The following is a 22,247-nucleotide window of genomic DNA, read 5'->3' as shown; positions in this document are numbered from 1 at the left end:
CCGGCCTTCTGCCGAATCTCCGGGACTGCGGGCGCTTCAACTCGTAGTCCTGACGTGAGGCGGTATTTGTTTTCACCGCTCCTCTTCCCGCAGCCGCTGCCCGACCCGCTGAGCCTTTGTGTTGCAGCCCCCTCTGGGGCGGGGGTGTCCTGGACACGACGTTCTCGGGCGTCGGAGCCGGGGGTCGATGCGCAGTCGGCGCGGAGCACTTTGCAGGTTCGGCGGCCACCGACGCTCTCGGCTCCGGCAAAGCGCGGATCGCCGCAGAGCGGGTTACAAGCACAACAGAAAGAGGAGGGATCGCTGAGGTTTCCAGGAGTAGGAGAGCCGGGCGCTGCGCCGCTGACACGTCCCGGGCTGGTCGCTGCCCGCAGCTCCCCTGCATGAGCCGCGTCCGGAGCCCGGCGGTGGACCAGTTGTCGGCCGGAGGCAGCACTCGGGCGAGGAACCGGAGCCTGGGCGACGTCCTCAGCGATGTCCTGTACAAGCGGACTTGCATCTCGCGGTCTGCGCCCCGTCTGCGCTGCAGCCTGGAACAAGGTAGAGAGGGGGTCGCTTCATGAGCCGGGTAGGGGTGGGGTGTCTCTCCTCCTCTCCCACTCTCTCCTCGCCGTCTCCCCCCACCCCGTCCGTCTCCCTCTCCCTCTCTATTCGTTTCCCTCGCCGTCTCCCTCTCCTTGTCTCCCCGTCCCTCTCCTCCCTCCCTGCTCCCCTCTCCTCTCTCTCCCTGCTCCCCTCTCCCCCCTCGCTCCCTGTCCCCTCTCCCCCCTCGCTCCCTGAACCCTCTCCCCCCTCGCTCCCTGTCTCCTCTCCTCCTCTCTCCCTGTCCCCTCTCCTTCTCTCTCTCTGCCCCCCTCCTTCTCTCTCTCTGCCCCCTCCTCTCTCTCCCTGCTCCCCCCTCTGTCCCTCCTCTCTCTCTGTTCCCCTCTTCTCTCTCTCTCTCTCTGTCCCCCTCTTCTCTCTCTCTCTCTCTGTCCCCCTCTTCTCTCTCTCTCTCTCTCTGTCCCCCTCTTCTCTCTCTCTCTCTGTGTCCCTCTCTTCTCTCTCTCTCCCTGTCCCCCTCTTCTCTCTCTCTCTCTCTGTCCCCTCTTCTCTCTCTCCCTGTCCCCTCTTCTCTCTCTCCCTGTCCCCTCTCCCCCCTCTCTCTCTCTGTCCGTCTCCCTCTCCTCTCTTTCTCTCTCCCTGCTCCCCTCTCCTTCTCTCTCTCCCTGTCCCCCTCTCCTCCTCTCTCTCTCCCTGTCCCCCTCTCCTCCTCTCTCTCTCCCTGTCCCCCTCTCCTCCTCTCTCTCTCCCTGTCCCCCTCTCTCTCTCAGTCCCCCTCTCCTCCTCTCTCTCTCTCCCAGTCCCCCTCTCCTCCTCTCTCTCTGTCCCCCTCTCCTCTCTCTCTCTCCCTGTTCCCCCTCTCCTCCTCTCTCTCTGTCCCCCTCTCCTCTCTCTCTCTCCGTTCCCTCTCTCCTCCTCTCTCTCCCTGTCCCCCTCTCCTCCTATCTCTCTCCCTGTCCCCCTCTCCTCCTGTCTCTCTCCCTGTCCCCCTCTCCTCCTGTCTCTCTCCCTGTCCCCCTCTCCTCCTGTCTCTCTCCCTGTCCCCCTCTCCTCCTCTCTCTCTCCCTGTACCCCTCTCCTCCTCTCTCTCTCCCTGTCCCCCTCTCCTCCTCTCTCTCTCCCTGTCCCCCTCTCCTCCTCTCTCTCTCAGTCCCCCTCTCCTCCTCTCTCTCCGTCCCCCTCTCCTCCTCTCTCTCTGTCCCCCTCTCCTCTCTCTCTCCCTGTTCCCCCTCTCCTCCTCTCTCTCTGTCCCCCTCTCCTCTCTCTCTCTCCGTTCCCTCTCTCCTCCTCTCTCTCCCTGTCCCCCTCTCCTCCTGTCTCTCTCCCTGTCCCCCTCTCCTCCTGTCTCTCTCCCTGTCCCCCTCTCCTCCTCTCTCTCTCCCTGTCCCCCTCTCCTCCTCTCTCTCTCCCTGTCCCCCTCTCCTCCTCTCTCTCTCCCTGTCCCCCTCTCCTCCTCTCTCTCTCTCAGTCCCCCTCTCCTCCTCTCTCTCTCCCAGTCCCCCTCTCCTCCTCTCTCTCTGTCCCCCTCTCCTCTCTCTCTCTCTCTCCCTGTTCCCCCTCTCCTCTCTCTCTCTCCCTGTCCCCCTCTCCTCCTATCTCTCTCCCTGTCCCCCTCTCCTCCTCTCTCTCTCAGCCCCCCTCTCCTCCTCTCTCTCCGTTCCCCCTCTCCTCCTCTCTCTCTGTCCCCCTCTCCTCTCTCTCTCTTTCCCTGTTCCCCCTCTCCTCCTCTCTCTCCCTGTCCCCCTCTCCTCCTATCTCTCTCCCTGTCCCCCTCTCCTCCTGTCTCTCTCCCTGTCCCCCTCTCCTCCTGTCTCTCTCCCTGTCCCCCTCTCCTCCTCTCTCTCTCCCTGTCCCCCTCTCCTCCTCTCTCTCTCCCTGTCCCCCTCTCCTCCTCTCTCTCTCCCTGTTCCCCCTTTATCTCTCCCTGTCCTCCTCTCCATCTTTCTCCTTCCCTCTCTGCCCCTCTCTGTCCCTTCATTCTTCTCTCTGTCCCTCCTCTCCTCCCTCTCTCTGTCCCTCCCCTCCTCCCTCTCTCTGTCCCCTTCCCCTTTCTCTCTGTCTGTCCCTCTCCCTCACTCTGTCTCCCCTCCCCTCAGCCCGCCCTTGTTCCCATCTTCCCCCCCATCCCCCTGTTGCCCACCCCTTTGGGATAGGTATGTGGATGGTAAAGGTATGCAGGGCTAAGGTCCCCGTGCAGGTGAATGAGAGAGGGCGGTTTGAATGGTTTCAGCATGGACTAGATGGGCCAAAGGTCCTCTGTGCTGTACTTTTCTTTGACTCTGTAACATGGGTGGATGAATGGAGAATGACCCTGGTACGAACATCCATGCTCCATCTCCCAGGCAGTTAGGGACCTCATTCCTCAGCAGAACTCTCTTCTGCAGACCACCCCTCCCCCCTTCCCAGGGTTCACAAGCAGGAGAACCCCTTGCGCACAGAGACACAGACAGATAACTCGCAGTTGGAAGAAAATGGCCGGATTCTGGAAGCTGTAGGATGTGCTAATGATGGTGGAAGTCTGCAGCTTGCCCAGACAGAAGGTGAGGTGCTCCCCGTTGAGCTTCTGTTTGACCTCATTGTAACAATTCAGGAGGTCATGGTCAGAGTGCGCCGGTGCATTAAAATGGGGGGGATCGATCAGAGTTAGTCCTGAGGGCTGAGGTTACGTGCTCCATAAGGTGGAATCGGTTTATCCTGAAGATTGACGGTGATAAGTCACATGTACATCGAAACGTACGGTGAAGGGCGTTGTTTGCGTCACCGACCACCACAGTCTGAGGATGCGCTGGGAACAGTGCCAACGTAACATGCCTACAATTCACTAACCTTAACCCGTACCTGGGAGGAAACCAGAGCACTCGGAGAAAAACCACGCTGTCACAGGGAGAATGTACACATTCCTTACAGAAAGCTTCGGGAATTGAACCCCGAGTGCTGCCATTGTGAAGTCACGCTGACTGCTACACCATCACACATTACTACTCTCTCGCACGACCTGCATTCAATTCCTGAGGTGGTCCACAGCCGTTGCCTCGTTTCCGGCGTCAACATTGCATGCCCGCAACTCAGCAACCCACTTCACACACCCATCTACTCTTCCATTTTGCTCTGCTCCACCGTTCCGTATGCGCAGAGCAAGAACGACAGCGGTGTAGTGCGATCAAACGCTGTTTTACTGAGTGGCATTAGTAGTGGTACGTGCTCGGTGACTTACCGTGCGGGAGCGATGAAGCGGATCTGCCAAGATGAAAATCGGCACACTTGAAAGCCTGCGCAAAAAGAGAGAGCCCTCCGTGTGTAGGAGCCCGATCGATTCACAACGCTAGAAATCTGCTGCGTGTGCACTTGCCGTGATCTTGCAGACGATCCGATGTGGCTCATCTGTCAGCTTGGGTCTCCGGTTTCCCCTCACATCCCAAAGGCGTTCAGTACGGCTTGGGGGTAGTGAGTTGCTGGCATGCTACGTTGGCACTGGTGGTGCTTGTGGGCTGCCCCTCAGATTGTGTTTCACTGTATGTTTTCACGTTTCGAAGTATAAATGGCATATAAAGCTGATCTTTAGTTTAGACGGGTACCATGGCTGGCATGGATGAGCTGAGTGGAGGGGCCTAAATGACTCAAGTGTACCCATTGTTTTCTCTCTGACGCTGCTGAACTGGAGCTTTGGCAGAAGTCAGATTTGTTGCTGACACATCTTTGCAATGTATCTGCAGGTGCGGACCCACGGCTGACGAAGAGCACCGAGCGAGTGACGGATCAAGATGGATTTCAGCAGGTTTGTGGCAGCACGGTCTCCCGCGGCCGGTGCGTGCACCCAGGTGGTACTGTGAGTGAGGCAGTGCGCTGAGGGTCAGACCAGCTTCCAGCTTCAACAGCAGGAAGTTGAACCAAATACTCCTGGCATTCAGCATCCTTCCAAAACAGGGGAGGGATGGGTTAAATTGATCTTGGAGTTATATAAAAAGTCAGATAAATGTTGTGGACTGACGTTGTACTAAGCTGAACTGTTCGATGTTTTATAGTTTATGTTCTCAGATTTTTTTTGCTGCAGGTGTCAAGCAACTTGAATCTGACTATTTTATTGGCCCCTGAAGCCAATGAAGACTAACCTCACTGCAGGAGCCATGTATCTGTTTTCTTTCTGCCTGTATTGTGTTGTGTGTATCATTATGGGTAATCTGTCACATTGTTTGGGGATGGGGTGTGATCGAAGCGAATCAGTACAGTTACACGTTCACACTTTGTCTAAGCTCAGTTTGGTCCGGTTAGAGCCAGGGGTGATAATTTCTTGTTGACCACCAGATTGGTTATTACGCTACCACTTAATACCACTAACCACTTAAAGTATGCTAATGGGAACATTATTATACCGTTTAGTATCATTATATCACTAGTTTTAGTTTCGTTAGTTATTTATTACCACACGATTGTTCGTCTTTGCTGGTTTCATAATAAAGGATGGAAATATGTTTTTTGATATTGGAACTTAGTTACTTGGAAGTGCGTCATACAGAGTCAACTCCTTTATCAGTCTCTGAGCACTTTTGGTTTGTTCTTCACGTAACTTCGACACTCATTGTTTTTGCACTATTTATTTAATATATTTATATCGATATTTGTATTCTTGAGGCATTGTCTCTTGAAGATGTCCTCGGTGGGGAGGCTAGTGCCAATGATGGAACTGGCTGAGTTTATGACCCTCTTTAGCTTTTTCCCGATCTTGTGCGTTGGCGCCTCAATACCAAACGCTGATGCAACCCGTCAGAATAATCTTCACGGTACAGCCACGGAAATTTGCGAGTGTCTTTGGTGACATACCGAATTTCCTCAAGCTCCTAATGAAATACAGCCACTGCTGTGCTTGCTTTGCAATCCCATCAATAAGTAGGCTTGTATCTTTGCAAAGAAAAACATCAGACAGAATAGCTGAGAGGTGGAAAAGTACTGCTGCTGAACGCTGTTTTAAAAAAACCGAGGAATGCTGGTAAAATATTCTGCACAGACAAATCTATTGGGCCACACCTGCTGTCAGCATATTGGATAGCGAGTAGAGAACTATCCAAGATAGCGAGCCATCGATGTGGTTGTTAATCAGATATACTGTAAACAGTCCCTGAAGTCAATTCATTGGCAGGTTTTGAAGTTGATGGTTGCATGTAGCCCACAGACACTGAAGCTCAATTAATGTTCATCGACTGAACCGTATGCGATTGGCTTCTCTTTTTAGGCCATTAGTTTTAAGTGTGGCCACACAGGTTTCCTCCAGGTGCCCTGGTTTCCTCCCACATTCCAAAGGTGTATGGGTTGGGGTTAGTAAGTTGTGGCCGCGCTGTGTTGACGCCAGAAGCGTGGCGGCACTTGTGGGCTGCCCCCAGCACAATGCCAACTTATGCCAACTGGTCTGAGTAAATTGGGTGCCGACAGTTCCACCTTCTTGGCTGAACTCTCTGACTGCTGGCTTACACACTGTGCAAATGTGCATCAAAACCGGGTTCGTTTTCACTAACATATGACATGGAATTTGTTGTTTTGCCATAGCAGTGCAGTGCAGATGCGTGAACATCTATATGTAACCAAAATAAATAAATAGTGCAAAAAGGGGAATCTCAAAGTAGTGTTCCTGGGTTCATCCTTCAAGAGGACCACAACCTTGCTGTTGGGTTTGGATGTCTGTGTGCCTCAATGACCCAGAGAGCTGTGTTGGTTGGAGTCGGGGCTTCGTGCTTTGACTGTTGGTAGGGTCACCCGTGGGTTAAAGGATAGAGGCCAGATTAAGAGTGGTCCACCAATCCTCCAGGTTCGGGGTTTCAGCTCTGGGCTAACAGCACTGACTGGTCAAACAAAATTGTTATGGAAACTGCAATGAAGAATCCCTCTACATCTGAGTGTGATGGTGTTCATGAGTCTCCACCCGGGACTTGCATGGTTGACAGTAGTGAAAACTGAGCTACTGACCTGATGAAGGAAACCCTGAAAACCTCTGGAGATGGAGGAACTTCATTGCTGCCCGAAATGCCAATGGCACAATGGGCAGTAGGTTCATGGGTTTGTAGATGGTTCACAAATCTAATGGCAGAGAGGATGAAGTTGTTTCTGAATCATTGAGTGTGTGTCTTCAGGCTCCTGCCCCTCCTCCCCGATGGTAGCGATGAGACGAGGGCATTTTCTGGCTGATGAGGGTCCTCTTTGAAGATGTTCTTGATGGTGGGGGGGAGGGTTGCGCCCAAGATGGTGCTGGCTGAGTCTACAACTCTCTGTAGCCTCGGTGATCCTGTGCATTGGAGACTCTGTACCAGGTGGTGATGAGACCTCATTAGAAATTTCCGTGAAATTTGGTAATATACTGAATCTCCTCAAAATCCTAATGAAGCACAGGGACTGGCGTGCCTTCTTTGTGATTCCGTCCATGTTTTGAGCCCAGGATAGACCCCCAGATGCTGGTACAGAAAACGACGCAGGCCCTGATGCAGGGATCAACATGAAACATCAACCTGCCCCGTCACTTCCACAGAAACCTCTCGACCCGCTGAGTTCCTCCAGCTCCTCATTCCAGTGTCTGAAGCCTCCATGCCACCTGTCCTTGTATCCTCTGCTGTCCATCACCAGTGAACTAGAATTGCGCTCTGGGTACACATGATGAAGCATCATTCCATGTCTTGCAGGCTGTGTATTCAATGGCGACGTTTCCCTTCCCAAAGGTCAAGGACCCGAGAGAGAAGTGCAATCTGCAGTTAAAGCTTGCTCCTTCAAGGTATTTCCATGCATGCTAAAAAATAATGTTTAATTTTCTGATTCTGACGCTGTAGGAAATTGATGTGATTTTCCTTACAGCTGTCATCCAGATGAATCGTCAGAGAGGAGAAACTCATCGAGTGGGTGTAGCAACCACTGCACTGTCATCGTGTCAGATAGTTACTTACAAGCACAGAATCCACAGAATTGGCATCCAGCAGGTACTGGGGCTATATTAATCATTCAGCTCTTCTCTCACTGTTCTCGCTGTTTTTTTTTACTGTTTACTGCTCCTTATAGTAAATTTTTGAAACTCAGAAACTTTTCATTTCATTATTTTTGAAAGCACTATACTGAAGCTTGCATTTGTGTGCCATCCAAACAGATCATTCCGTACGTAATTACACTGAGAAGTAGAACGAGAAAAACAAAATGCAGAATAAAGGGTTACAGCAATAGAGAAAGGGCAGTTCAGGCAGACAATAAGGTGCAAAGGCATAACGTGACAGATTGTGAGGTCCAGAGTCCGTCTTTGTTGTATAAGAGACCTGTTCAAGAATCTTGTATCAGTGGGAGAGAAACTGTCTCTGAGCCTTGTAACTTTGAGGAAAAATTACAGAATGGTCACATCATTAAAGGAGGCTTTTTCAAAGTTCAAAGTGAATTTATTATCAAAGTACCTAAATATCACCTTGTACAACCCTGACAACACACACAAAATGCTAGTGGAATGCTTCAGGCAGCGTCAATGGGAAAAACATACAGTCGATGTCTTGGGCCAAGACCCTTCCATCCTTTCCATAGATGCTGCTGAATTCCTCCAGCAATTTGTGTGCATTGCTCGGATTTCCAGCATCTGCAGATTTTGTCTTGTTGATGATATACAACCCTGAGCTGCGTTTTCTTGTGGGCATACTGAATAAATCCATAATAGAATAATAACCATTAGAGAATCAATGAAAGACCACACCAAATCAGGCATTCAGCTGGGGTGCAAAAAACAACAAACTGTGCAACTACAAAAAGAAAGAAATAACAATAATAAATAAGTAATAAATATTGAGAATGTGAGATGAAGAGTTCTTGAAAGTGAGTCCATTGGTTGTGGGAACATTTCAGTGATGGGGCAAGTGAAGTTGAGTGAAGTTATCCCTTTTGGTTCAAGAGCCTGCTGGTTGAGGGGGAGTAACTGTTCCTGAACATTAAGTACGTTACTAGCTCTCTGGATGAGCATTCTAGCTCGTCACAGTCTCCCACTCTCCTGACAACAGCCCTGGAAATTCTTTTATCTTATCCACCTCCATTTAAATACCAATTTGAATTCCAGTCTGGAGCCAGCATATTTCAGCTGCTGTCTGTGGTGATGGGATCGAAAATCAGGACTTTTTAAAGTTAAAGGCAGGAAGTGAGTGTGTTAAGTATTGACATCTGGTTGTAAGTCTCACCAAGACCAGCTTGCCTTTCTCCCTCGTTATTTGATCCTGCTCCGCTGCTGTTTTAAGGACATTGCATTGGAATCAATCAGATTAGCCAGAAGGAAAGTTCACCCCGGAGGTGCAGAGGGGTTTCAAGCCAGCTCAAGTGTGGCACCTGTGAGCTGTAACAGATCAAAGACACACATAAAATAGTGACATAGTGTGAAGGTGACAAACTATCTGTTGGATGAAATCAGCAGGTCAAGGTAGTGCAAGAATTCAGAATGCAGACAATATAGTGCAGATCTCTTCCATCCTAGACAGTCTCTCTTTTCCCCCCTCCCTTCGGACAGAAGATACAAAAGTCTGAAAGCACATCCTGCCAGGATCAAGGACAGCTTCTACCCCGCTGTTATGAGATTCTTGAATGCACCTCTTGTAGGATAAGACGGATCTTTGACTTCACAACCTACCTTGTCATGACCTGCATGTTATTGCTCTTTCTCTTTCTCGGTAACACTTTTTTCTGCATTCTGTTGTTCTTTTCCTTTGTAATACATCAATATATTGTTGTAATGAAATGATCCGTCTTTATTAAAGGAGGTAAGGTGCTCCTTCCCTCCACTAGCCTGCAGGTTACCCTTGGGCAAAGTGTAGCACCTGCTTAGACCCCTCCCCGATCAGGATTGCGTGAAGCCAAGGGAGCAGGTGGTGGATGGTCGTATGAGCAGCTGGTGCATATCACAAGTCCTTTTTTTTAATTACAAAATCCTTTATTACAAATCTCGGTGCTATACAATATATACAAAACAGTGGCAAACACAATTACTGCACTACAAATAGACAATAGACATTACACCAGAATGTTGCCATCCCTATCCACAATGGCATTTACACCCCGCGGAGCCCAACGGTCTCGAAACTCCTCTAAGGTCGCTGTGGACTGCGCATGCTCTTTTTCAATAGTTACCCGAGCACGAACATACCCCCTAAACATCGCCAGGCAGTCTGCCCGGGGAGATCCTCCCGCCACCCGTTTCCAAGACCCACGGATGGCGGATTTCGCCAGCCGCAGGAGCAAGTTGACTAGGACATCCTCATCCCTCCATGCCCCCTTCCTTACTGGATGACCATATATAAACAGGGTGGGACTAAAATGCAGCCAGAAGGCGAGAAGCAGCCCATGCAAATATGCAAAAAGAGGCTGCAGCCTCACACACTCCATGTACATGTGGTACACGGTTTCCTCCAGCCCGCAGAAGTGGCATGCGGGTGGGAGATCCATGTACAAACTGAAAAACTTATTGCAGGGCACCGCTCTATGCAATACCCTCCAGGCGAGATCCCCCAGGTGCATGGGAAGAACCCTGGCATAAAGGGACTTCCAGTGGGGACCCTCCCCACCTCCGGGGTGGAAGGACCGACCGCCATGGCGTGTCTGGACGGTGGACAAGGGCAAGGAAGTGGAGGGTGTGGAGCAGCAGCCCATACAGATACCTCCTACTTGCATCCCTGAATGGGACTTTGGGTATCGATGAGAGACGGCTCAAGTTGTGTGGACACGGCTCCCGGAGAAGATTGCGGAGTCTGGGCCCGACCAGCAGCTCGGCCTGAGTCGGGCCACACAACTGAGCCGCACCGACAGCCACTGAGGTAGGGCAAGGGTCGGCCAGTACCCCGCCTTCCGCCTGAGGAGGGGATTCCCGGCCTGAGGCGACCATGTTCCAGACTCTCAGTAGGTCCTGATAGAAACCGGGCAGACTCCGCAAAGCCGCACGGCTGACGCCCGCCGGTGGAAGCCGCATGTCTTCGTTAAGACAGCAGCCCCTCCGGAGGAAGCAAGTCACCAACACGTGCCACCTGGGAGGCTGCTCGGCGTACAGGAATCTCTGCAGAGTCCTGAGGCGGAGAGCCGCCAGTCGCGTTCGGACGCACACCAGCGACTGTCCGCCCTCTCCCACTGGGAGACTCAAGACTGCTGCAGAGACCCAGTGTTTCCTGTTGCCCCAGAAGAAGTCCACTAACTTCCTCTGCAGTCTTGCAACAAACGGGGCAGGAGGGGCCAAGGTGACCATCCGATACCACAACAGTCCTGGTTTTGTGACCACTGACTCTCTCTGATAATCTCTGAAGAGTATTGATACTGGCTGGGGTCACCCGTCTGGTAAAGACACTGCCCAGAAGAAGACAATAGCAAACCACTTCTGTAGAAAAATTGCCAAGACAATAATAGTCATGGAAAGACCACGATTGGCTACATCATTTGACACGACATATAATGAACTAATTAATTGATCTGTATGGACACTGTATCTCTGTGCACGTGACTATAATATCCAATTACCTCCCTCACCACCTTCTAGGGACCTAACTAGCAATTCCAGCTGAGGAAACGAATCACGTGCAGCTTCTCCAACCAGCTCAACCGCAGAGTTCCTGCAGCATATTGTTTGTTGCTCCAGATTCCAGTCTCCTGCAGACTCCTCTGGCTCTCTGATACTGAGAGTTTGATCAACGTGTGCTTGTGGAAATAAAGCATTAGTTCTTATCTTTCACCAGCTCAAAGTGAGAATCAAAGTGCCTGTGATGTGGTTTGGAGTATGGCTGGCGACAGTGTACCACAGCGTGAAAGTGACAGTGCGCAAACAGTGGGACCTGTGGTGAAGCAGCAGGAGTCCAAAATGGCCAGGCGCCAGCAACAGAGCCAGCAACTGACCCCCAAGCACGGTAAGAGGTTGAACCCATCGATGACCACAGGCACCAAGAGCTGAGCGAGCTCGCAGTGAAGGAGGATGAGAGGTGACGTTGGAGGTGTACAAGTTTGATAAGAGGCATAGATCGAGTGGACGGCCAGAGACTTTTCACAGGACAGAAATGGCTAACTTTAAGGTGATTGGAAGAAAGTATAGCTGAGATGTCTGAGGTAAGTTTTTTTACACAGAGGGTGGTGCCAGGGGCGGTGGTGGAGGCAGATGCATTAGGGGCATTTAAGAAGCTCTTAGGCACATGGATGATAGAAAATGGAGGGCTATGTAGGAGGGAAGAGTTAGATTTATCTAGAGTAGGCTATAAGATCAGCACGACACTGTGGGCCAAAGGGCCTGTACTGTGCTGTAGTGTTCTACAGTTCTCAACTTGGACTACGTACAGTAACACTCCATAGCTCGCTTCAGAACTACTTCCAAAGACATACAAACCTCGGAAGAAATTCCTCCTCATTTGCACCTTAAGTTATTCATCTTGATTCATTTGATATTCACTATACTATCAGTAGGGCACTAGGGACCCTAAGGTTGTTATAGTCAGGGGGAGGTAGCAGGGATAAGCTCCCTCTACCTATTAAATGCTTTCAATGGTGTGTGCCCCAAATAGCCTCTGACAACCAAGTCATACTCCTGGCCTTCTTGTGACTTAGCTACTAAGCCCAGCAGAAGTGTTTCTGCTGACAGAAGGGGCAAAGACAGGTTATTGGTGCCTTAAAACCAGTCACTTCAGGCAAATGCGGCTTGTCAGCCATGGTTGGCAGCTCATCTAGAAGGAAAACTCTGATCTCAAACCTCCGTTGCCTTGTGGCTGGACCCACTCATGGGGAAGGCTTCAGGAATAAACCTCAAGGGAAAACCCAGAGCTAGAGGCCCTAGGGCAATCCTACGTAGAGTTTAATTGTGACTGGCCACTCCTGCGATATTGCTGGTTCCAAACTGTATCAGTCTCTGCCATTGCTTTGGGTTCATCAGATGTGTGGAAAGGGGAGCTTGCTACATGGGCTCAGCTTGCTCTCCCTATCGTACTGCCCTGGTTTGCTTATCTGGACAACTGAGGTGCAACATCCATGGTCGAGCCTGACAGATGGAGGCCACAGAAGCCACTAGGGTTTGTGATGGAACAGAAGGACAAGAAGTATAGATTGAGTGGATAGCCAGAGATTTTCACCCAGGACATAAATGGCTAATATGAGACAGCATAATTTAAAGGTGATTGGAGGAAAGTATAAGGGGTAGTTTGTTTTTACAGAGTGGTGGGTGCGTGAAATGCCCTGCAGGGGTGGTGATAGAGGCACATACATTAAGGGTATTTTAGAACTCTTGGAAAGGCACGTGGATGAAAGAAAAACAGAGGGCTATGTAGGAGGGATTGGTTAGATTGATGAAAGATCAAAGTAAATTTAAAATCAAAATACACATATACTGTATCACCATATACAACCCTGAGATTCATTTTATTGTGGGCATAATCCAGGAATAATAGAATCAATGGAAGACCTCACCCAACTGGACGGACAAACAAACAACGGCAAAAAAACAAAAGACCATGCAAAAACAAAAGAGAAAAAGTAATGATAAATAAATAAGCAGTAGATATCAAGAAGGTGAAATGAGGAGCCTTTGAAAGTGAGCCCGTAGGTTGTGGGAATATTTCAGTGATGAGGCAGGTGAAATTGAATGAAGTTATCGCGATCTCAGAGCTGATTGAGAGTTTGGCACAACACAATGGGCTGAAGGGCCTGTACTGCTCGATGTACTCGGATGCAATAATACACATGCACATAAATCATGATCTGTGTCCGTGTGAATGGACTTAAATTGCTTTAAGCATACAAAGATTTTTTCCTACCTCCTGGTAACCAACTAATTGTTGCATGTACCGGTATCCCCTGCTTTAATGTTCACTTTATGCCACTTCACTTTTACAAAATACCTACATTAGTATCCTGTTTTCGCATTACAAAGAGGATTTTTGCTATTACGAAAATTTTTCCCATATAAATTAATGGTTCTTTGCTTTACGCACTTTTGGCTTAAGAAAGGTTTCATGGGAATGCTCTACCTTTGTAAAGGGGGCGGCACCTGTATCGAGATGCAGTGGGAACCCTGTGTTTGCCATCCAGACAGAGCATTGTACATCGAGGGAGCACAAATGGAAAGATCGGCACATGGATGAAAGAAGCATGGAGGGCCATGTAGGAGATTGATTGTAGAGTAGGTTAAAAGGTCAGCACAACATTGTGGGCCGAAGGGCCTGTACTGTGCTGAATTGTGTGAAGACAAAACAGAATATGATGTTTCAGTTACAGAGTAAGTAGAGTTCAGGCAGACAATGAGGTACAGGGACCATGGTGTGGTAGATTATGAGGTCAGGACTTTATTATATAAAGGGTCTGTTCTGTATAAGCTGTCCTTGAGCCTGATAGATGTGTTCACAGGCTTTTGTATCTTCTGCCTGATTGGAAGGGGTGGGAGAAGAGAGAATGGTCAGGGTGGGAGAGGTCCTTGGTTATGTTGGTGCTTTATGGTTCATTATTTAAACCAGGGGTCCACGGACAATTCAGTCCATCGTAGGGGTTCATGGCATAAAAAAAGGTTGGGAACCCCTGGTTTAAATGGATCTGCCAAGCTGTTGTTTTCTGCAATCATGTATAATAGAGCTAAGAAAGACCTGCATTTCATTAGTCCTGATGAAGGGTCGTGGCCCAAAATATAGACTGTTTATACCCCTCCATAGACGGAGAGGGGTGGAGTGTAGATGCATCTCTACCAAAGGATGTATAAGGCAGTCCTTCACTCCACTAGCCTGCAGGTCACCCTTGGGCAAGGTGTAGTACTTGCCTAGCTCCTCGATCAGTCATGTGAAGCCACAGGATCAGGTGGTGGATGGTCGTATGAGCAGCTGGTGCATATCACAAGTCTTGGTTATGTGACCTCTGACACAGGCAAACAGTCTTTGAAGAATATTGACAATGGCTGGGGTCACCTGTCTCGTAAAGACACTGCCCAGAAGGCGGCAATGGCAAACCACCTCTGCAGAAAAATTTGCCAAGAACAATCATGGTCACGGAAAGAGCATGATGCCCAAATCATTTGACATGACACATGATGTTAGTAAATATTTGCTTCCTGACTTTGAGTTCCTCCAGCATTTAGTGCGTGCTGCTCTGCCTTTCTTTATCTGGGACTTATAGTTTGAAAGACTTTTGGTTGACGTAACGTAAGAAAAGTGGGATTGATTATAGACAGCAAGCTCCCAACACCAGAAGCAGACGTAGTTAAATGGCTTGGTTTCTTTCTTTCATTGCAGACAGCTCTGTTCCACGGTCTCCTGGGATGCCGTTTTGTTCCAGTAAGTCGAGAGGTATAAACCATTTCCTCAGGGACCAAAAGCTGAGGAACAGTAGCAGAAGCAAAAATAACCAAGTTCACCACACTCCCAGTCCCAGGACAACTCAGGCAGGACAGAAGGAGCGGAGAAACAAGCTGGCCGTTCCTTGGTGTTCACAAAGGAAGATGTGCCGGAAAGGGCTGGTCAGGAAGTCGAAAGCCAGGTCAGGCTGTAGTGATACAGTCGGTCTACTTGAGGAACAGACCGATGGCAGCAAGGCAGAATCCTCCAAAGGTGACCACTGTATCCATGAAGAAGGCCGGAACACTCCAGGAATTTGCTGGGAGCAGAACGGGAAATTTGGCGAACAACTAACAGGCTTTTTGTTTGATGCTGACAGCTTGTCGGGAGTTGAGAGTTTGTTGAAAGCTCTTCGTATGGTGGAGCAGCATCAACATTTAACGTCAACAAGACCAACACCGAAGCCAAACAATTTGGAATTTTCCACAGAGAAGGATTTTGCTGCTTTTCCTGATCTGAAGGAGAATCCCATCAACACTAGTCTTCCGGGATATCTCTGCTGCAAGTCCCTTGGAGAAAACAATTCAGGGATTTGTAGGAATGTGACCAAGGCCAAACATCCAAAAGAGTTTGAGAAGGAATGCTGCTGAAGTGGTGAGGAGGGGGATTGTAGATTACCTTGGAAATGGCTTTGTAATCGATTGATTATCAACAGCATGTCTTAAACCAATAATTAAATCATTTTCCAATCAAAACTGGTTTTACAATTTATAATGGAATTTGTAGTGACATTGCTCATTAGATTTCTTTAAGTATATTTAATTTTTTAAATATTTAGAATTTTAGAGTTAGAATTGAGCCCATCAGCACTACTGGAACATAGGCTGTCAACTATAGCTTAACTTTTCAGGAACAGCTGCTTCCCCTCTGCCATCTGATTTTTGAATGGACATTGGACCCATGTACACTACATCACTATTTCTCCCTCTCTTTGCATTACTCAATTAATTTATTTTTTATATATACTTATGTAATTTATTACGTACTGCTGCCGCAAAACAACAAATTTCATGACATATGCCAGACATATTAAACCTGATTCTAATGTTGTCCCCAGGTGTGGCCATCTAGCCAAAGATTCCTTCTTCTCTTAAAGATAAGGACTTTCCTCTTGGTGCTTCTGGAGCACTGGGTTTTACGGGATGGGGTGACGAGCCCATCTACACTAATCCCATTTTATTTGCGTTCTCACCCGTCTTCAATTCCACTACTGCCCAATTACGCGAGGGGAAATTTACAGTGGCGAATTAACCTATTTGTTGATAGCTGAACTCACCACTACATCACTGCACTACCCCAGTAAAAACAGTCCCCAACCCTATTTTTATGCCCTGGACTCTTACCATTATCTGAGTGGTCCATGGGCCGCAGGGTGGGAACACCTGCAGTAAGCAGGGTCATCAAACACAAGCAGAAACTGAGACCCACGTTACATGAGGAAGAGAGGTTTGCAGAGGGAGTTCCAGAACTCAGCACTGTTTGAGGGTTGGGGTGAGGATTTGAGAAGTCAAGAATTCTCAACTGTCTATAACTTGTAGTGCAGAAATGAGTGGTTATCCAGAGGGTGTGTCTCAGTGGCATACCCTCTTCCCATTACCGTTGTCAGTGAGGAGATACAGAAGCCTGAAGCCCGCAGTCAATGATTCAGGAACAACTTCTTCTGTTGCCATCAGATTTCTGAACAGTTCATGAACGCTACATAACTACTTTTTACACTTACTTCCTTTGCAAATTATAGTAATTTATTTGCAGTACACTATTTTTGCTGTAAAACAAGAACTTTCATATTTACTAAATGGAATACAGCTCAGAATAGGCTCGAGCCCCTCTGCCCAGCAATTCCCCTGATTTAAATCTAGCCTAATCATGGGCCAATTTACAATGACCTAATTGGTCTACCAACCGGTACATCTTTGGGCTGTGGGAGGAAACTGGTGCACCCAGGGGAAATCCGTATCATGGAGAGATCGTACAAATTCTTACAGGCAGTGGTGGGAATTGAACCTGGGTCGCCTGTACTGTACTGTGCTAACCACTATGCTACCGTGTCACACTATACAGGCTAGTGATCATAAATCAGACTGATATTGACAGTTGTAGGGCTGGAGAAGATGACTGAAAGGGGCTGGGAATGTGACTGGACAGAAATGAAACATTAGATTATTTTAGCACCTTGATGTTGTTCAACAGGAGCTGTTATAGGTTGAACACAGGGTAAAAGACATTCACTGCAAGTAGGACCAGGGGAACAGTGGATTAGATAATTCCAAACAGATTAATGCAAAGGCATTCCATTTCTGGAGTAAATAAGTGAAGCAAAAATGAGTTGGGCAGATGGTGAACACTTTTACCACCCTGAGTCTTTTAAGGCATTGGTCAGACCACACTTTGGAGTATTGTGGGCAGTTTTAGGCTCCTTGGCTAAGAAAAGATGTGCTAGCATTGGAGAGGTACCAGAGGAGGTTCACAAGAATGAAAGGATATGAGGAATGTTTGATGGCTCTGGGCCTGTACTTACTGCAATTTTGAAGAATAAGGGAGGATTTCATTGAATCCATTCGAATATTGAAAGAATTAGATAGAGTAGAAGTGGAGAGGTTGTTTCCTATACAGTAGTGGGGATGTTCCAATGTGTACCTAAGTATTGGAGCTAACTTCTGGAGTAGTTGGGTGTATTGCTGAACCCACGTTCTGTGTGAAAGACACAGTTCAACCTTCCCTTGAAGACCATCTTAAACGAACTGGCTAACTCAGCACTGCAACTTCCTCCTTTGTCTGAACAGTTGCATGAGGTAAAATGCACAGTGTATTTTATTTCTCTTCCGAGATGGAAGGCAATACAGAAGTTAACACATGCAACAATTGCCATATTGTGTATTCAGTGCAAGCAACTAGGGCAGAATTTCTTCCCCCGCAGTTAGAGGGAAGTTCCTGTGGTATGATCAGTCTGGGACAGACCAAACAAAAGACAGGAATACCATTTCCAACTGTGCGTACATTACTGGGGATATGTCAGGTTGTTAAAATGAGCTATTTTCCTTTCAAAGAATCCCATGAAGTTACCACACACAAAGTACAGCTGGTCGGCCTGCATCTGTTGGAGAGGAATAAGCAGCTAATGTTTCGTACTGACCTTTCATCAGCACCTAAAATGTTTTGTCTTGGCTTGAAGCTACTCTTTCCTCTCCACAGATGCCACCTGACCTGCTAAGTTTCTTCAACATTGTGTGTATGTTACTCTGGATTTCCAGCATCTGCAGAATCTCTTGTGTTTAAGTTACCAACAGTATTCTCTTGGTGACATTTGAATGATTTGTTATAATATTCTGATTAGCTCCACAGAGAGGGCGTGCTACACTGTAGTGTTCCATTGTGTGAATGTGCATATTGAAAGAGCTGATGCCAGCTTGGAATTCACTTAGGATCTGAGAGGAGCAATTCACTCCTCTTATTCAACCTATCCATTACTGGAATCTCTAATTTCCAGTGTAATAACACAGTGGGGTGATTGTTGAACAAGACAGAAGATTATCATGTAGCAAGTAGATTATCTTTCAACATTTTGAACCAGATGTATTTTTTGGAACACAAAGTGCACTGCAGATGCTGTGGTCAAATCAAGACGTACAAAAAAGCTGGATGAACTCAGCAGGTCGGGCTGAGTCTGTGGAAGTCTCGTAGAACATTAGGTGATGGAGAAATGTGGGATAAGCCTCGACTGTTCAAGATGTCTACATTAGAGATTAGTCTGTCAGCTGTGGACAGAAGCTTGTGGATGAATCAGAAGTTGCAGCCCATTGGCTGGAGCCGAGTTTGCGAATCCGCTGAGGCGGTTGAAGACCGGCGTCCGTAGTCCGCTGGAGGCTGGTGCTAGATGCCTATCCTGGGGTTAGAGGACTGTATGTGTGTGGGTGGGAAGGAGGGCCTGGCTTTGTATTTGCTGTCATTTGTTGCTGGTATATTTTTCGGCATACTTATGTTGGCACCGGGATGTGTGGTGACATTTGCGTGTTGTCCCCAGCGCACCCTTGGGTGTGTTGGTTGTTCACGGAAATGATTTCACTGCAAGTTTCGATCTACACCTGATAAATAAACTTGAATCTTAAAATGCAAGTCAAGCTCATCTACCAAAACAACAGATAATACTGATGCAAACATAAACTACCCTACTAACATTTGGTTTGTAACAACACCACTTCCCCTGCCCTGCTGAAAGGTGAGTTGATAACAAAATCCTTATCAAGTACAGAGTGCCTTTTCAAGAGGTAATATAATTGAAGCATTACAAATTCTTTATTGCTGCACTGGTTTCTCAGCCATTTTGTAAAAGCAAGCATCATCTCCTCCATTTTATGGATCCCTGTCACTCTACATGCTAATTAATGTTCTCCTTTCAGCTCTGGCAGGTAAGATAAACTCTGTTGTGGCGCAAAATGTTCTGCAGGGTATGGCTACTGATTGTTATCTATGGGCTGGAAAATTTGTAGGTCAGCATTTTAGCGTAGTAGGTAGTGTAACACTGTTACAGTACCACCAATAAGATCAAGGTTCAATTCCTGCCAATGTCTGTAAAGCGTTGGTAGGTTCTCCTCCATGCCCACATGGAGATTCCAACCACCGATTCCCCAGTGGATTTAAACATCAGAATATTCCCTGGTTCTGCTGGTGAAGCTAATGGTAGCCTGTTGCAATGGACAGGACCCATCTGAAGACCCTAACGAGAGTCAGGGAGTAGATGTATGTATCAAGTTCCTCTGGAGAATCACTGTCCTGGGGCACTGAATCAAACCAGAAACACGTTACTAACCACAGTTCTCATCTTTGGAAATGGAACAAGAATGGGCCCAGTTCGCTTGGTTGGAAAACCCATGATTAACCAGGAATAATATTTTATTCTCCAAATTAGTTAGAACTGGACTGGGCATTTCTGTGCTGTATGACTTCAGGAATTGTTGATTTTAAAATACAATAGTAAAGGATAATAACCAAGGCGAGAGACTAAATAGATGAATAATTGTAGAAACATAGCTGGAGATTAACTTCCTCTTTGATTACTGAATTTTAGTTATAAAGAACAATGCAACTTAGATGCTTGTTCAAGATAAAAAATGTTTGTTAGAATATTTTGCTCCAATTACAAAATATTTTAGCAGTTTTGAAATCTAACAAAGTTTTGAGTGATTGATCAAAGGTTGATACGTTGATAAAATTACTTGTTACATGAAATATGATTTTTTTGGGCATAGGTCAGTTCACAGACTGCTATGTTTTGTATCTTCAACCATTAAACTAATTCAGAGGAAGACACGAGTTTGAAATCAGAGTCTAACTTTGTGCATACTTTAAGCAAGGCATGCTGATATATGCATGTATCAGATACATGCATGCTGATACATGCTTTTCTGTACAGTTGTCAGTTCACAGACTGCATCAGTCAAATCATGTGGTCCTTGCTATTGATATGAAATGCATTTAATGACATTATGAATTGCGATTCTCTATATTACTGATGTTGCTTGTTTCCTTTTACAGAAAAGATGGATTAAGTTGCTCTGTATGTACAGGTTTTCCTTGGACAAAATATAAATGTCAGATGCAGAAATGCAACTTCTGTACTGTAGCTTAATAAGTTTATAACCACAGAATCAAGTAAAACTGTAGGAATATGAGAAATCCAAAATACAAACAGAAACTGTTAGAAAGACTCAGACAGACTGGCAGCATCTGTGGAAGCAGATGGAATAAATGTTTCATTGCAAAGACCTTCAACAGATTACAGCAGTAAATTTATTCAATCAGACTACTCTATTAAGCTTTGGGCAAAATAAAGTGCAGATGCTGTAAATCTGAGACAGATCACAGAATGCTGGGAGTGCACAGGAACAGAATTAGGCCATTCAGTCCAGAGTTCACTCTGCTGTTCCATCATGGATGATTTATTACCCCATTCTCCTGCCTCCTCGTAACCTTCAACACCCTACTAATCAAGAACCCATCAACCTCCATTTTAAATATACCCAATGACTTGGCCTCCACAGCCATCCGGGGCAATGAATTCCACCCTCCAGCTAAAGAAATTTCTCATCTGTTCCAAAGCGATGTCCTTGTATTCTGAGGTTGAGCCCTCGAATCCTAGACTGCCCCACTAAAGGAAATGGATTAAAGAAAAACTCCATCCCTATTGACCTTAGTATCGTGTGCAGTCTGGAATCAGCAGGAATACTGGATGAGAACTTTCGAAAGAATGTTGAGTACCACCACAGGAAGAGTTAGTGGAGGGTATTACAGAGAATGTGCTGTCCAAGAGTGGTTAGTCATTGTGTTCAATATACAACATATACAGAGGAGATACTGTAGCATAGCGTAACATCATTACAGTGCCAATGACCTGGGTTCAATTCCCTCCGCTGTCTGTAAGGAGATTGGATGTTTACTTATTTAGCGATACTGCACGGATCCTGCCCTTTGAGCCACGCTGACCTAGCAACCCTGACAAATTCAATTACCCCTAAACTAATCACAGAACAACTTACAATGATCACTTAACCTACCCAGTACGTCTTTGGACTGTGCGAGGAAACTGGAACACCTGAGGAAAACCCACGCATTCCACGGGGAGGACGTACAGAGACTCCTTACAGAACGGTGCCAGAATCGAACTCTGATCTTCAGAACGCTCCGAGCTTTAATAGCACGACGCTAACGCTAAACTATAATGGCGCCCATTTGCCCTGGGAGCCACTTTCTCCCCTAACTACATGGGTTTCCTCCCACATTCCAAAGACATCCGTACGGTAATTGGTCACGTGAGTGTAATTGGGTGGCATGGGCTCATTGGGCCGGAAGGGCCTGTTACCGGGTGGTAGCTTTAAATTAAAAAAGATGATGGGATGGGTTAGGTTGGGGGCTGGAAATACGCTCTCTGGATGATTGGAGGCTGAACATAAAAAGGTCAGGGTTCATTAACACAAGAGGTTCTGCAGATGCTGGAAATCCAGAGGACACTCACAAAATGCTGGAGGAACTCAGCTGGTCGGGAAGCATCCATGGAAATGAATAAAGAGCTGATGTTTCAGGCTGAAGCCCCTCATCATGAAATTCAACATTGGCTCAAAATGTCGACTCTATTCCTCTCCATAGCTGCTGCTTGACCTGCTGAGTGCCTCTAGTATTTTGTGAGTGTTGATTTAGATCAGCACTAATACTGATACAGAAAGTCTCACTTTTGGGGCTTAATCTGCCCTTGTTTGTCCTTCACAATGCTTGGAAATGGGCCATTACCCTCCTTTCCAGGCTATTAACACTGGCTTCATTAGCAACACCCACAACCTCCATATGATTGAATCATCTACAAATGTCCACTGCATTAAACACACACTG

At 47.3% G+C, this 22,247-nt stretch overlaps 1 protein-coding gene across 2 annotated transcripts; it reads left to right on the top strand.

Moving 5' to 3' along the window:
• Positions 1–6: 6 nt before the first annotated feature.
• On the top strand, positions 7–15,548 carry LOC132381265 (TBC1 domain family member 30-like). Of its 2 annotated transcripts, none has more exons than XM_059950647.1 (6): positions 7–540; positions 4,257–4,318; positions 7,206–7,273; positions 7,375–7,496; positions 11,250–11,417; positions 14,766–15,548. In XM_059950647.1, the coding sequence occupies exons 1-6, from the start codon at positions 384–386 to the stop codon at positions 15,455–15,457; spliced, it is 1,269 nt and encodes a 422-aa protein (XP_059806630.1). In that variant the 5' UTR covers positions 7–383; the 3' UTR covers positions 15,458–15,548. The 2 variants fall into 2 exon arrangements, with proteins under 2 accessions (XP_059806630.1, XP_059806629.1); XM_059950646.1 differs by having other exon boundaries at positions 7,206–7,294.
• Positions 15,549–22,247: the final 6,699 nt, after the last annotated feature.

The sequence above is a fragment of the Hypanus sabinus genome, chromosome 25 (genome assembly GCF_030144855.1).
Source record: "Hypanus sabinus isolate sHypSab1 chromosome 25, sHypSab1.hap1, whole genome shotgun sequence".
In the NCBI taxonomy this organism is placed as follows: domain Eukaryota; kingdom Metazoa; phylum Chordata; class Chondrichthyes; order Myliobatiformes; family Dasyatidae; genus Hypanus; species Hypanus sabinus.
The sequence above is the reverse complement of the archived record's forward strand: the minus strand, read 5'-3'. Positions and strand labels throughout refer to the sequence as shown.

Coding starts and splice junctions, on each gene's coding strand:
- LOC132381265 (XM_059950646.1), top strand. CDS start 384: ATGAGCCGCGTCCGGAGCCCGGCGGTGGACCAGTTGTCGGCCGGAGGC. Junction 541..4,256: donor GCGCTGCAGCCTGGAACAAG/GTAGAGAGGGGG, acceptor ATGTATCTGCAG/GTGCGGACCCACGGCTGACG. Junction 4,319..7,205: donor ATCAAGATGGATTTCAGCAG/GTTTGTGGCAGC, acceptor CATGTCTTGCAG/GCTGTGTATTCAATGGCGAC.